A 17,030-nucleotide genomic window follows, 5' to 3' on the forward strand; every position below is an offset into this window, starting at 1 on the left:
GCAAGTTGTATCCTACTCGAGGCTGAACTGCACGACCTGCTCAGCGGAAGGTTATGTGAGAGAGATCCACATAACAGTGCCTAGGCCTAAACAGCCATCAGTTGGTCAGCACACCTATAAAGAATCCAAAACACACCAGCATCTGGTGCCTCGGTGAATTACCGTCCCAGAAGCGAAAGGACAAAATACATTTTCAAGTTTCCTGTGGATCATCAGCCAGGAAAGAAGGTAGCAGCACTCTTCTTGGGCACAGCATAGTGAGTTAGGAAAGGCTGGTTCTTAGCTGCAACAGTACATGTAGCAGGGTCTTTCAGAGAACTTGTGATATGCCGCTCATTCCAAGAACACGAATTACGTTCTCTTCATTTTGCACTATTCTGGTCATTGTATTACCAAACACCAAAAACAAAAGTCAACAAACGTTATGTGCCAGCTTAATACACGTTGGGGATGTATTTATTCCTCTTATTTCCAGTATCATAATTTGGCATTTGTTTTGCATCTCTGAGCCTCAGGAACGGCGCCATCACACAGGACAAAGGCTTGGAAGGAATACATGTGGAATTTAGGGAGCACAGACTATTCTACTTCTTCCTCTCTGGACCGTCATCAAAGACATACAGTTCTACTTCTGCCTTTGTCCTGAACTTATGCCCGCAGCATGTTCCCAAATTCTAACTTTCAAAGACCCAAGCTCCTCCTACTCCGAGATCACTTGGACGTCCAGCTCACCCTAATACCACTCTTCTCTAAGGGACAGTTCCCGAGGGAGGGAAAAGTCTTACTTAGTGTTTACTTTCCACTCATTCCACCAGCTCTCCCCTCAGAGGGCTCACTTTTTTCCCCTGCCGCTCAAGCCATGAAAAAAGAAAGCAAAAGGTCCCTCAGAAGAATCCAGGTGAGGTTCCTTCTACGCCAAACTCTGGAGCTCGGCGGTGCGGCCCTGGCGACGGGAGAGCCGCCTTATCTGAATCCCCACAGCTTCAGGCAGAGAACTTAGCCCCACAAGGACCCGCGCCGCTACCTACCTACCTGCTCGCGGTCGGCAACTCCCGCCTGGAGAGGAAGCAGAGGGAGGGGCCCTGCCCCGCTCGTCCCCAGCGAGAGTGCAGCGCCTACCGCGGCCAACACTCGGTGGATTCGGCCTGCAGGGCAAAAAAATAATCCCCGAGGCTCCTCCCTCTCCTCGTGCTCTTTACGTGCAACCTCTCCAACCAATGGGACGCGCAGGGGGGCGGATGGAGACCCGCCCCAGGTGACAGGCGACAACCGAGTCCCCCCGCCGGTGCGAACGGGCCTTGCAGTTGCTGGGCCAATCGGCAACGTGGGTGGGGAGTGCAGGGAAGCGAGAAAGCGGGGAAAGCCAGCGCCCAATTAGATCTTGGAGCCCTGGAGCGACGGGTCCTGCAGCCCGTAGGCTTCCGAGCGCGGCGTGCAGGGGGCGTGCCCGCCTGGGCCAATCGGCGCGAGCCCACGGTGCGGAGCGAGCGCCTCAAATGCTCGGGTTTCTCAGCTGATTGTCTCCAGCGGAGAGTTGTTTTTTGCAGCTACAGAGCGGAGCCGCAGCAGGAGGAGCCGAGACCCCCGGGGGGGTGGGGGGCGGGAAGAGGAGGCGGGGTCGAGGGAGCCGCGGCTGCTCAGCGCGGGGCTCCGAGTCCTGTCACGGCGCTTCCTGGGGTTGGAGGTTGGGGTGGGTGGGGGGTAAGGGACAAATCCTTCTCCCCCTCGACGGCGGCTCCGAGTCCTGCCCCTTCCTCCCCGCGCTCCCTCGCCCGTCCCCCAGCCCCCTCATGAGGGTGTCCGTACCGGGTCCGGTGGCCGCCGCCGCCCCCGCGGCCGGCCGCGAGTCCTCGACGCCCGGCGAGGGCGGCGGAGGCGAAGGCGCCGTCGCGGCCGCCTCAGGCGCCGCGGTGCCGGGCTCGGTGCAGTTGGCGCTGAGCGTCCTGCACGCCCTGCTCTACGCCGCACTCTTCGCCTTTGCCTACCTGCAGCTGTGGCGGCTGCTCCTGTACCGCGAGCGGCGGCTGAGTTACCAGACCCTCTGCCTCTTCCTCTGTCTCCTGTGGGCAGCGCTCAGGACCACCCTCTTCTCCGCCGCCTTCTCGCTCAGCGGCTCCCTGCCCCTGCTCCGGCCGCCCGCTCACCTGCACTTCTTCCCCCACTGGCTGCTCTACTGCTTCCCCTCCTGTCTCCAGTTCTCCACGCTCTGTCTCCTCAACCTCTACCTGGCGGAGGTAAGGCGGGAGGACCGGCGTGCGGGGCCGGGCGAGCGGGGCCTCCGGGGTCAACTCGGCTGAGGACCGGTGTGTTGGGGAGGCGGGGAGAGGCGGACCCGAGGCCAGCCTGGGGAAACTGAGGCACGCCTGGAGGACGCGCCGGTGTTCTTGCCCGAAACTTAAGCAGCTGATAGACTCGGTGACTGAGGGGGTTTCGGGGACGAGTGAATGAGTTTGTGTTCTGACAACTTAAAGCCGCAGGACAACCCTTTGTTCGGTGTCCTGGCCCTCTAGGCGAAGGTGTTTGTGGCGCCAACAAAGTGGCATCGCAAGAAGGAGCAGCCCCGGTAGCTTGCGGAAGCCGGACTGTGTTGAGAGGTTGGATGCTGAGGGAGCAGCAGCGCCGCCGAAGCTGGACTGCTGCCAGCCATTACGTCACCAGGCAGAGCTGTTCCTCTGCTATTGTTGCTGCGTTTCTTTTATTAGAAGCTTATATTCCCTCCTGCATCTCCTCTCCTGTGGCTCGATAAGCCTCACGCAAATTCCGTTCGATAGTTCCCCAGCAGGGTTAATGATCAATAACCCACGTTGAGGGTCAAGAGAAAGACCTCCATACAGCCCTGACCGTTTGCCCCAGTTGCTTCATGCTTTGGCCATTTATCTTACCACTTGCAGCCTAGTCTTTTTTCTTTTCTTTTCTTTTCTTTTTTTTGAGCTAATAGAAAATACTAGCTTAGCCTGTGCCTATTGCAGAAACAAAACACCAAACTGTTTCTGCAATAACTTGCTTAATAGCTGGGAGCTAAATCACACCCCCTTTTCTCTTTTATGGGGAATTACTGGTTGGATTGCATTGTTCTGCGAACCTTAGGTATTTGACCCATTTCAAACAGGTTTGGGAGTGTAAGGTTGTCGATCATGTGTGTCAGCTAGTGGTATTTAAGCCACAGAATTTTGAGAATTACCCCCCAAAAAAATCTACCTCCCCTCCCCCACCCCTCACCTCTTGCAAAAAAAATAGCTTGAGTAGGGGAGGAAACAAAGTGACATCATATGCTTAATACTGGCTAATATAGAACAGTATTGGTGTTGCGGCTAATCCTCTCAAAGGCTTTTGGAGGTGATGAGAATTAACATAGTTATTAGCAAAACTAAAAACATTTGAGGCAGATTAAGTTTATATTCCTGCGTACATAAACCAACTCTTCTCCCTTAGTAAATAGGAAGTAGAATGCATAATTTTAAAATCCAGTCACAACTTCAGCTTTTTAGCACGCTAAAAACAACAGTTGAAATTAAGTAACAACTTGAATTTAACTTTAATTCTTTGGAATTAAAGAATTCCCAGGAATTTCCCATCCTTTGGAAATCCAAGCAGTACAATGACAGAAACTCAAACAGCAAGAAGCAAAAATAACCATGGGTAATCGTAAATCAAATAAGCATGCTGTAGTCATGTCACTTATTTGATGATGTTCTGATCTTCTAATTGTTGTTTAAGCTTTAAAAAACTTCTTTATAGTTAAAACGTATACGTTATATTCTTCCTGACACCTTTTCTGATAGAATACCAGTGACCTCTCATCACTGAAGCTTTACCCTAGCTTCAGATATAGCTAATTTACTTGAAACTGACTAGCAATCCTTATACTATCAGATATTTTTTTTTCCTCTATACATTTTGACTTTCACAATTATATTAATGATTCACTGCAAAACGGTTGGTGGGCATTTCATAAAGTAGCTAAACACTCTTTTTACATTTTTCTTGAGCTTTAACATATACCATGAGGAGCATAAATCTTAAGTGTACAGCTAGGTGAAATTTTACATATAGATACACTCATGTTACCACCACCCAGATTCAGATATACAGTATCCCCAGTGGCCCAGAAAGTTTCCTTGTACCCTCTCCCCATCATAACTCTTATCCTGAGATAAACACAAAGTGGCTAAACACTAGCACAATAGAAAAAAAGCATCTATAATTAAGCTCAAAATTCTAAAAGTATGCTTCTACAGCATAAATTGCATGATAGCTAGATTGAGTTTTCAGACTTCTGATTGCTGATATTCCAAGCTAATGAGGAAGAACTTACATGTCTAAAAGTCTTCCTGTCAATTGAATCTCTTGTTTGTGGATGTAATTTTTAAAAAACAATAGAACTCAATTAATCTAGAAAATATAATTTGGAAACAAGCTGAACTAAGGCTTTTGCCTTTTATAGTCTCTTAAAAAGAGTGTAAGTTGTTTGTCTATGCTTGTCTTTTTATAATCAAGTTAACAGTTTTAAAACACATAACTTAAAAGAATAAATTTTCATCCTGTTTTAAAAGAGGTATCTTAACCAGAAATCATTTCCCTATTCTTTAGAAAAAAGTCCAGAGTAATCTTTATTTAAAAGAGTACTTGAATTCAAATTTTTATATCAGTTCCAAGTAACTGGAAGTATACTTTCCATTGATCATTCTGAATTAATGAAGCTTCCCCAGTGAGTTCTTCGTATTCCCAGCGAGCAAAGTAGTAGGGAAAGTCTATGTGGTGACATGTACAAAACTTAACTGACATTTGATTTTTTTTTAAAACCAAAAAGCCCTATCTCTGTTTTGAATAGGTGTGCTTCTTGATTGCCAAATCACTCTGTCTTTACTGTCATTAAATACTAATTTCATTTTAGTTTTGATCTCTTTAAAGCTTTTGTTATGTTCATTTCTCACTAAAAAAAAAGTTCTAAATTTCTAAGGACTCAGTTACAAAGAACCATGGGCAATATAAAAATAACATTAGTATAACAACCATTACTACTTTAAACACATTTTGCTGGTTCTTCTCAAATTCTTTTTTTCAAGAAGTTAAGACTGCCTAACCCACTCTTTTGTTTACTACACTTGAGTAGAATTGAGATAAGGGGAATTAGCCCTTTCTGAAATAATTAGACTCCCCCCCCCCAACTGCTTATTCTTAGAGGTTATATATAGTTAACCTCCAGTTATATATAGTTAACCTCCAGGAATAAGCAGTTGGGGGAAAAAAAGCCTGTATACTAATTTAAAAACACCTATTGAACATTTTTTGGCATGATCAGTAGGACATGTTCCTTACCAGAAAAAGGTTCACACTTCTTTTAGCACAGAAGACTTCAGTCTTTAAAACAGATTGCAGTGGTCCCTTGTTATCCACAGATTATACATTCTAAGACTACCCCCCAACCCCAGTAGATGCCTTAAACGGTGGATAGTGCTGAACCCGACATATACATTATGTTTTTTCCCATACATACATACTTTTTCAATTAAAGGATGTACTTCATGGCTTCTCTTTGGTGTATTCAAATTGCCAGTATCACAACTCTTACACTTTGGGGCATTATTAAGTAAAATAAGGGTTACTTGAACACAGACACTGCTATACCACCACAATCAATCTGATAACCAAGACGGCTACTAAGTGACTGACGGGCAGGTAACGAATACAGTATGGATATACTGGACAAAGGGATGATTCACATCTCAGGCAAGACCAAGCAGAATGGCGCGAGAATTCATCATGCTACCTCAAATGATACAGAATTTAAAACTTATGAATTGTTTATTTCTGGAATTTTCCATTTAATATCTTCTGACCACAGTTGAACACAGCCAACTGAAACTACAGACAAGGGGAGCTACTGTATTTGATAAAATGGATGCTATCTACCATTGGAATAAGTAAAAGAACTTAAAATGAGAGTTGATAGTATACTATATTTGGAATATCACCCTATAAAATGAAACTCCTTTAAAGATAAGAACTTATCATATTTTTATCTCATAGCAACTAGAACAATGGTAAACATATTATTACATGACAATCTTGAAAAGGCCAAAATCTAGAAATTTTTTGGCTATCTAAAATTTGGGGGTTAACTCAATTTTTATTGACATTTGAGGTATATTATTTGTGTACTTTCTTGGATCTTTTTTTTTCTGCCTAAAAGATTGCCTATTTTATGACTGCTCAGATTCTCTTAGATTATCTTGGTTTAAAATAATTAGATAAAAATTTAATTTTTATTACTATAGGTAAAATTCTAATGAAACCACTTTAATATAATACAGAACTTTGCTTAGCAAAATTATTTTTATATCATGGCAAACAGTTCATAGAAATTAGGGTTTTGCTAATTTGGTTTTAACAAATTCTGTTAAATAGAGAAGCCTGTAAAACAAATACATCTCACATCATGATTCATTTACTATTTACTGAAATAATGCTTTAGTTCAGTGTTGGATTTTAATCCATAACTGTGATTATAAACTTTTTGTCTGAATCTCCTAAACTGTTTTATCCATTAACTTGAGTCTGTTTTTCCTGAGATAATCTGTGAGACAAGAGTTTGAGATGATGCAGTTCTATGGTAGAAGACATGATTACAATGCCTTATATTTTATGTGATTTAATATTTTCAAAGCACATTATAACACTTGTCTTGATAACCCCTATGATATAGGTAGAAGTAAACTGGGTGTAATTTGTCCAAGGTTATATGGCAAATATGTATCAGATATGAGACTATAGTATAGCCAGGAGCTATAAAGTCTCGTCAGGTGATCTCTCCCTATGAACTTTCCTGAATACATCAACTCTTTGTTTATTAAGTGTTTCATTATTTAACTTGCTTTCTCATTTTCTACCACTTCAAGCCTTTTGCACTCACCAGCAAACTCTGTTCCCCCTCTATACTCAGCATATGACCCTCATCTACTAGTTTATAAAAGCAGAAACCAGGGCCATCTGGCTGAACAAAGATTCAGAGAAATGCCTTAAAATGCTACAAAGATTATTTAATCTTTTTCAATGAATGATTGAGCTGGTAATTGAGGAAATTCCTCAGAGGCAAAAAAAACACAAAAGAAATGAATATGGAATGATAAAGTACCACACCGATGTTTGTCTTGGGATTGGAAGTAGTTATATATTTTGATTTTTAGGTGTAGGGCATATGAGGAGGTGCCATTAGAGGCAATACCTTGTAGTGAGTTCTAATCAGAGATCTCATCTCCCCCAGCTTAATGCCAGAATTCTCATAGTATACATCTTCAGTGGATTAGGGGGGAAATAAGCAGGTCCTCAGAGATGATACGATTTGTTCCTATCTTGGCTCTCAGTGAAGGAGATACAAATTGAGGATAGGGAGGAAGTGTTCCCTGAAAATTCATAACAAGCTATTCTCTCACAAGTTTGCAGCCTAAATTCACACCACTTCTGTGACTTCAGAGGTGAAAAAAACTTGAAAATATAGTTTAATGTTACGCTGGCTTGGTAGTAACTTCAAACACCTGGAAAAAACAAATGTGATATATCTGTTGAGGAGTATACATTAAACTCAGAATCCTGACAGATAAAATTCCAAGGAACGTAAGCTCAAAATGAAAAATTACACTAAGGAATCTTACCTGCAAAGATTGAAGATGTCAGAATTAAATACGTAATATAAAATATGTGAATAAATTAAACAATATTCATATGTGATAAAGAAATCAAAACTGATTAGGCACATTTGCAAATAAATCATTTTCAAAACAGAAAAATATAATTAATGTTAGAAACTGAAATGGATGGTTAAATAAGAGATTAAGTAGTTAAAAAGAAATTAGTGAATTAGATCTGAGAGGAAAAAAAATCACCCAGAATAAAACCCAGAGGAATTAAAAAAAAAAAAAAAAAAACAAGGAAAATATGAATGAGGAATTAAGAGAATGAAGGTATAATGAGCAGGTGCAATATATATCTACTTGGAATTTCAGAGAAATTATTCAAAAGGTTAATGACTTAGAGTTTGCCCAATTTGTGAATGACACCAAGTTTCAGATTCAGAAAGCCCAAAAAATTCAAGTCAGGTTAAATGAAAACACATTAGAGTAAAAACTCAAAATACAAAAGACAATATTCTTAAAGCAACTAGAGAAGATATTACTGACAAAAGAGTGAAAATTAGTGTGAGTATTGGCATTTCATTAACAACTAAGGAATTCAGAAGACAGTGAAACATCTTCAAGATGCTGAGAGAAAAATATCCAGAAATCTAAAATTCTATCCACAATGAAACTATCAACAATGAGAGTGAAATAAAAGCCATTTTGTGTGGGGGAAGGGATTGTCAGCAAGATGGTGGAGTAGGAAGCCATGGACTCTTCTTTACCCTGCAAACACACTGATTTGGCAACAATTTGCAAACAGATTTCCTTTATGAGAAATCCAGAAACTAGTTGAAAGGCTCCTACAGCCCAGGTGAACACAAAATGAAAATCACCAAAACTAGTGGGGAGATTAGAGACAACTTCTTGCCAGAGTCCCTGATCTAGTGTACTGCCATGGGATTGGGAAGAGACCTCCTAGCTCTCAGTTTCTTCCAGAGGAGGGAAAGGGTTGGTTGACACATCAAGCACCCCAACTTTTCCTAGGAGGCCCCTCAGAGGTCATGCTTCTGTCTTGCCAGACTTGGAGTTCTGACAGGTCCAGTAGAGTCAAGCCACCTGGTGGAAAATGGGCAGCAATTTGAACAGGTAAATAACATAGCTCCCCTCCTCCTCCAACTCCGCAGAGAGCCAGCAAACCAGAACTACTGCTTCCTGCTTCTCTTTAGGGAGGAAAAGCCTTGGTAGAGACCCCAAGAATCTCTGGACAAACTGATTGATGAGGATATTCTGTATAAAGCCAGTCCATGAAAATTGGGAGAGGTGTCTGTTTTGTCTAATGCACGGACAACAATACAAAGAGTCAAGGAAAATGAAGAATTAGACAAAGATGCTCCATACAAAGCAAGATAAATCTCCAAAAACCCTAATGAAACAGTTATATGATTTACCTGACGGAGAATTCAAACTGTCATAAAGATCCTAACCCAGATCAAGATAATAAAGCATGAACAATTTCAACAAAGCATGAGAATTTCAAGAGATAGAAAATATTAAAAAGTACAAAACAGAATCCATAGAGGTGAAGAATGCAAAAACTGAAGTGAAAAATTCACTTGAGGGGTTCATCAGCAGATCATACAGAAGAAAGGATCAATGAACTTGAAGACAAGTCATTGAAAATAATTTAGTCAAAAGAGCAAAAAGAAAACAGAATAAACAAAGCTAAAGGGGCTTATAGTAAACCATCAGGAAGACCAGTGTCCACACTGAGTCCCTAACATATGAGAAAGGACCAGAAAACTTATTAAAAAAAAAAACAATGGCTGAACACCTCCCAAAGCTGGTGTAGGAAATGGACATCCACATCAAAGAAGCCAAAGGAAACAAAAAAAGAGGAATCCAAAGAAATCCACACCTAGATACATTATAATCAAGTTATCGAAAGTCAAAGAATTTTGAAAGCAGAGAAAAAAAAGACACTCGTAACATACGAGGGAACCCTTATAAAAGTATAAGCAGATTTTTCAGCAAAAAATATTGTAGACCAGAAAAGATTATCTTGTAGGATTGTCTTTTTAAAGTGCTGAAAGTAAAAGCTGCCAACCAAGAATAACATATTCTGTAAAACTAGTCTTCAAAAATCGATAGAAAATGGCTTTCCCAGATATTTAAAAGCTGAAGGACTTCATCACCACTAAACTTGCCTTATATGAAATGCTAGAGAGTTCTAGAAGAGAAGTTGAAACAAAAGGATGCTAAACAGTAACAATAATATAAATATGAAACTCATTGGGAAAGATAAATAATTAGACAATACAGAATACTGTATTACTTTAACTGTGGTGGGTAAGTCCCTTAACTGTAGTATAAAAGTCAAAAATATATAAAAATAACTTAAATTTTTAAAAAATATACACAAGATAAATAGATATAAATTGGGACAACAATAACAGTGATAGCAGGGACAAGTTAAAATGTAGAGTTTTTGTATGCATTTGAACTTAATTTGTTGTCAGCTTAAAATACACATAACTATAAGATATTTTTTGTAGGCCCCACAGCTTACACATACACACACACACCCAAAACCTATCAAAGTTACACAAAAGAAAAAGGGAAAGGAATAAAAGCATACCAACACACACAAAAAACACAACAAAACACAGAAAAGAGACAGCAAGCAAGAAAAAGACTAAAGAACTACAAGACTAACAGAAAAATATCAAAAGGACAATAGTAAATCCTTTCTTATCAATAATTATGTTTTAATAATTACTTTAAATGCATTAAACTCAAATGACAGAGTTGCTGAATGGATTTTCTTTTTAAAAAAGACCCAACTAAGTGTTGTCTGCAAGAAACTCACTTTATTTTTCTTTCCTTTCATTAACATTTAATAGAAAAAGAATATAAACCATGTTACAAAATATATTTCACATTATTTTTGCAATGGAAATTTACTGTGTAAAATAAAAGGGTGTTGAAAAGCAAATTCCAAGTAGAGCAAAGACATAGAAACCAGAAAGTTCTAGAAAAAACTTGGATAAATGTATTTATATTCTGGGAGTGGAAAAGATCTTTCAAAAGGACGTAAACTCAGAAGCAACAACAACAAAAAAGACTGAGAAGTCTTGAGTACATAAAAATTAAAACTTATGTATCACCAAAACAATAAATCACAAAGTAAATAAATCACAAAGGACAACAACAAATTAGTAAAACATTTGCCACACCTACTAAAAACAAGAAAGAATTCATAAATATTATAAAAGAATAATCCAAAAGAAAAAATCGTAAAAGCTAGGAATAGTTTAAAAGGTGTAAACAATTTTTATAAGAACAAACTATACGAAAGTATGTTCAAATCTCATTCGTAATTAAGGAAACACATACAAACAATAAGATACCATTTTTCTCACACATGAGATAACAAAAATTAAAATGCTTGATGATGCCCAGAGCTAGGAGGGATGGAGGGAATCATGCACTCTAATCACAGCATAGAAATAGTTGATAATTGCAAAAAACCCAAAACAGCCCATGTCCATCAATAGGAACTGGTCAAATTATGGTAAATCCAGAAGATGGAATACAAAATGGACACTAAAAGAAACAAGGTAGATCTGTATGTACTTACTGACATGGAAAGATCTCAAAGATATACTAGTAAAAAAAATACATTAAGTATAAAGTTGAAGGGGAACATATTGAACGGTGCATCAGTGGTGGGGGAGAGAGGGAGTGTATTAGAGTCTATTGCAATTCCTTTCTGCCCTCCAAAGGAATTATAAAATACTGTTAACTGTGGTTATCTTTAGATAGATTAATGAAGGGTAGGGGATGGATGTGGAAGACTTTTACTTTTCATTTTGTACTATTCTGTGTTTATGTTTCTGCCCTTAAAGGCAAAACATTATTGATTGCAACAAGGGTTAAATGGGTGGATAGACTATAACTCGTTGTTTTCTTTGTATCTCTCTATATGGAAAAAAAAAGTTTTTTATATACACACACACACACACACACACACACAAAGATGTTAAACCAAAACATAAAATTTAAAAAGAAATACATAACATACAGATGTTGCTTGACACTTAAGCGCAGGAGAAAACCTACCTTTTCCAAATCGGACACGTACTATCCTAATGTACAATACACGTACTTAATATTACCCAAAGATCTCAAAGTACTTCATTAATACTCATTAATCTCCTATAAGTTTCCATTTTATATAGTGGTAGAAGACTATGGGTACAATATATCAGTGAATATAGAAAGAAATTCCAAATGTCTCATCTCAATAATGTTCTGACCACTAAATTATCTTTTTGTCCCTGTATCACCTTACAGTTATGATTCAGAGGCTGGACTTCCGATCAAATCCCCAAAATAAGCAGAGATTTTCTTCAATTTATTATTAAGAAAGTTTTGTTCCATATCCACTTGCCCTCTAGGCGCTAAAGATGCTACCTGGTCAATATCAGCTTTCTTGGAAGAAAATAAATAATATCATTAGTGATCTTCTGGGAAAGTCTGAACATTTCAAAGCCATCAGGAGACATCATTTTCCTAATGTCAGTGGTCTCTGTAGTAGCATAGTCTTGCCTTTCCCAAGGGATCCGAGGATCACAACATCAGCCTTTAAATGAGAAGCCACCAGCAGGAAATCTCCACAGATGAACTCTATTACAAAAAACTCACTTCAGATTTAAGGATACACATAGACTGAAAGTGAAGGGATAGAAAAAGATATTTCATTAAAATAGTAACCAAAAGAGCAGGATAGAGTTTAAGTCAAAAACTGTCATAAGAGGCAAAGAAAGACGATATAATGCTAAGGGTCGATCCACCAGGAAGATAATAACAATTATATATGCACCCAACATCAGAGTATCTAAACATATAAAGCAAATATTGACAGAATTGAAGGGAGAAATTGTAATACCATAATAGTAACAGACGTGTACACAACATTCCATCCAACAGCAGCAGAATACACATTCTTCTCAAGCGCACATGGACATTTCTCCAGGGTAGATCACATGTTAGGTCACAAAATGAGTCTTAGCAAATTTAAGAAAATTGAAATCCTACCGAATACGTTGTTTGACCATAATGAAATGAAACTAGAAATCAACAGCAGAAGTAAAACTGGATAATTCACAACTATATGGAAATTAAATAACACACCATTGGATCAAAGAAGAAATCAAAAGGGAAACTAGAAAATACTTCACAACAAGAGAAAACACATCACAAATATGGGATGCAGCAAAACCAGTAGTAAGAGGAAGTTAATAGTGATAAATGCTTACATTTAAAAAGAAGGAAGATTCAGACAAACAGCCTAACATTTCACCTCAAGCACCTAGAGAAAGAACAAATTAAGCCCAAAGTTAGCAGAAGGAAGGAGATAACAAAGATCAAAACACAAGTAAAAATAGAGGATAGAAAAAAACAATAGAAAAAAAATCAATGAGACTAAGAGTTAATTTTTTGAAAAGATAAAATTGTCAAACTTGACTAAGGAAAAAAATAAAATCAGAAATGAAAGAAGAAATATTACAACTAATGCCACAGAAATAAAAATGGTCATAAGGGACTACTATGAATAATTAAATACCAACAAAATGGATAACCTGTAAGAAATGGATAAATTCCTAGAAACACACAACCTATTGATTTTTACTTCACACCATCCATAGAAATCTACTTGATATGGATCATAGACCTAAATATAAAAGCTAAAACTTATAGAAAACAGGAGAAAATCTTTGTTACCTTAGAGGAGACAAATATATTTTAGACAAGAAAGAAAAAGCATGAACTAAAATTGACAAATGAGACTTTGTCAAAATTAAAGGCTTGGGTGTTTTGCAAAACAGATTAATGAAAAGGCAAGCCACAGACTGGGAGAAAATATTTGCACATGTATCTTTTATCCAGAAAATATAAATACTTTTTATCCAAAGTATTTTTATCCAGAATATATAAAGAACTTTTAAAAGTCAATAAGAAAATCCAGTAAAAACTGACAAAATATTTTAACAGACTCTTCACAAAAGAAGATATATGCATGGCCAAGAAGCACATAAAAAGATGCTCGAGATTACTTGTCATTGTGAAAATGAAAATTACAACAATGAGATACTACTAAATATAGACTGAAAAAGGCTATACCAAATATCAATGTTGCAGATTAATTGGAATACATACACTGAATATAAAGTTTTACAGCCACCTTTGAAAACAGTTTGATAGTTTTAAAAAGTAAGACAAACTGTGATAAAGCATAACCATTATATCCCTGGATAATGAAGAGAAATGAAAGCATATGTCCATACATACACTTAAATGTGAATGTTCATAGTAGCTTTATTCACAATAGCCCAAAATTAAAATTAACCCAAATGTCCATCAAAAGCAAAGGGATAAACAAAATATGGTATATCCATACAAAGGAGTACTACACAGCAGTAAAAGAAAGGAACAAGCTACTAATAGACACAACAACATGGGTAAATCTAAAAATCAGTCGACAGAATGAAAGAAGCCAGACAAAAGTGAACTCACACTATAAATGCATAATTGCATTTATATTAAATTTTAGAAAATGCAAGCTAACTTATAGTCACAAAAAATGGACCACCAGTTGCTTGGGACCTGGGGCAGAAGGAAGGATATGCATCCAAAGGGCAGGATGAAATTTAGTGGGTGTGGAAATATTCTGTATTTGATTATTGTGGTGGTTTCACAAGTTTTATGCATACCTCAAAACCTATCAAATTGTACACCCTAAGCACATGCAGTACGTTATACGTACATTTATTACACCTCAATGAAATTGATACCCCTTCCCAAAAGAAGTACATAGCTCTGTTTACAGTTTACTCCAAGAGTAAAATCTTAAGTGGGAAAGAAAAAAGTGTGGCCCCATCACTTATCAGCTCTGTATAACTTCATAAATTTACCTGGCTAAATTACTTTACCTCTCTGTGCCTATTTTTCCATTTATGAAAATGAGAATAAGAGACCCAACTTGTAGGATCATTGTGAGGACTAAAAATTATATAATTCATATAAAATCTTTAGAGGTACCTGACATATAGTGTTGATTGTTCGCTATTAATATTAAATTTCGAAGAATTGGGATTTCATAAACTGCATTCTCTCACTCCAAAACATTGTTTGAATTCAGTAACAAAAATAATCTGAAAATTTATTTGGAAAATTTAAAAACACTTATGAACACGTGGGTAAAGGAAAGCATCAATGGAATTTAGAAAATAGTTAGAATATGATAATAAAAATACTACATATCAGAACTTGAATGAAGCAGCTAAGTTGGCATGCAGAAGCAAATCTAGAACTTTAAATGTTTACAATGGAAAACAAGAGCTGGAAATTTAACAAGCTAAGCATCCAATTTATGTTAGAAAAAAGAAAAACAGGATAAACCTAAAGGAAAGAAAAAGAAAGAGATGAACATAGAGATTAATAAAATAGAAAACATAGAATAAAGAGACTTGACAAAGTCAAAAGCTGCCCCATACCTTTCTTCATAAATTTCAGGAGTGACCACGCACGTGCTCACCATCTTCTCACTTCTCTTGCAAGTCTAATGTGCATCTGTCCCATCACTCTACCAAAATAGCTGTTTCCTAAGGCTCACAGTGACCTTCATGTCAACAAGTTCATTAGAAGTTTTTCAGTCCTAACCCAAACTAGTCTCTCAGCAGCAGTTAACTCTATATTTGTCTCCATAACACTTCCACTGGCTAGTACGTTGGCTAGCACACTGTCACGGATATTTTTTTTTAATACCTTAAGCTAGCTTCTGTTTAAACTCACCTGCCTCTGCCATGCCATCAGAGGTTGAAGTTTCTCAAGACCTAAGCCTAGGCCACCTGTTTTTCCCAAGTAATTGCATCCATATTCATGGCATCATGCCACTTAAAATCAGATGACTCACACACATATCCATGATCCTAACACAGCCTGCTTCATCTGAGCTCTGGCTTTCTATATTCTATTTGACATCTCCCTGAGGATATCTGAAACCCTGAGAGTCATCATGTCCCAAACTTAGCTCAAAATCTTTCCTTCTTCTCCCCGCCACACACCTGTCTCCCCCAAAACGTGATCCTCCTCTTTGGTTTACCCAATTCTGCAATTCACTGCTAATCATTTATTTATATAATTCAGAAACCTATGAGTCGTTAAAGCTGCCTTCTCCCTTATACCTCACATTTACTCCATTACCAAATCCTGTCTATGTTACTTCCTAACGTCTCTTAAGTCCATTCACTTCTCCCCACCCACAATGCTCGTCCAAGCTACTGCCGTCTATTGCCTACTCTGGCAGTTAGCCTCCTAATTGCTGTGTTTATATCCTCTGGCTCCCGACATGTCTGTTCTCCACACAGTTGCCAGAGTTATCCTCCTTAAACAAAAATCTCGTTAACAAAGATTCCAACCCTAGTTTCCTCCATTGGCTTTGCTTACTCTTAGATTAAAGACAAACTCTTTTGTACATACTACAAGGCACTTCATGGTTCCAGCCTCATCCCATACTGTGTTTCTCCTTATTCTTCACATCTCTGGCCACACTTAGTGTTCTTTCAGTCCTTTGACTTGCTATTTCCCTTCTGCTACAGACCCTGTCCATATTCTTTTCCCTCTACTTAGAATGTTCTTTCCTTCTTTGCTTAGTTAACTCTTAGCTCCAGGTTGACACTTGAGAAAATCACCCAACTCCATTTAGATTAGATTCCAAAATTATAGACTCTCTGAGCATTATGCTCCTTTCCTTCATGTCATTTGCACATTTGCAATTTTATATTTGTGTGATTTCTTTGTGGGAACTTACTAGACTAAGCATTATAGGAAAAAGGACCAAATCTGATCTTGCTATATCCCTAGTACCTAAGTTAGTTAATACCATTCCGTGTTTAGTAAATATTTATTGAATGACCAAGCCCTAGTTCACCATATTCCACATATCCCGGGGTAGGGTAATCCCTGAATATATAATTTCACAGCAGAACTTTCTCTACCCTTCTTTCTCTTTCCCCATTTACCCTTTTCCCCTCAAAGAACAAAATGCTTGCTTTAAAACAGGGGTCCCAAACTCAAACACCTGGAGGGCCCTGGTGGGTACTACCATTTGAGAGATAATAGGGTGGTGGTTACCATAGTGAACTAGCAAGCACATATCTAAAGAGGACAGCCATATTAATTCAGTTCCAGCTGCAAGATGGTGTTGCCAAATCATCTGATTTTTCAAGAGAAACAAATTTGGATTGTTAAAATAAGAAATCTAGTTTTAAATAATGACAGGGTATTGAAGTATTGTTAAAAAACACTATAGACTAACTCTGGATAAACCACACAAACCATTTTGTGGGTCAA

The 17,030-nt window shown here is 38.3% G+C and overlaps 2 protein-coding genes across 10 annotated transcripts in view; one reads left to right on the top strand and one right to left on the bottom strand.

Moving 5' to 3' along the window:
• The window catches only part of TXNDC16 (thioredoxin domain containing 16), a 94,452-nt gene extending 93,283 nt beyond the window's left edge, over positions 1–1,169 (bottom strand). For 7 of the 8 annotated variants that reach the window (XR_013993357.1, XR_013993358.1, XR_013993359.1 and 4 more), the window contains exon 1: positions 1,033–1,141. The gene's annotated coding sequence lies outside the window, so the exon portion shown is untranslated. Of the gene's footprint in view, positions 1–1,032 lie in introns of all 8 variants that reach the window. The other variant, XM_081048633.1, reaches the window with a different exon arrangement.
• Positions 1,170–1,702: 533 nt separating this feature from the next.
• Positions 1,703–17,030, top strand: part of GPR137C (G protein-coupled receptor 137C) — a 48,920-nt gene continuing 33,592 nt past the window's right edge. For both annotated transcript variants that reach the window (XM_081047904.1, XM_081047903.1), the window contains exon 1: positions 1,703–2,234. In XM_081047904.1, coding sequence (XP_080904030.1) covers positions 1,791–2,234 — 444 coding nt within the window. In that variant the 5' untranslated portion in view covers positions 1,703–1,790. The remainder of the gene's footprint in view (positions 2,235–17,030) is intronic.

This window comes from Rhinolophus hipposideros (assembly GCF_964194185.1).
Source record: "Rhinolophus hipposideros genome assembly, chromosome: 5".
Taxonomy (NCBI): Eukaryota; Metazoa; Chordata; class Mammalia; order Chiroptera; family Rhinolophidae; genus Rhinolophus; species Rhinolophus hipposideros.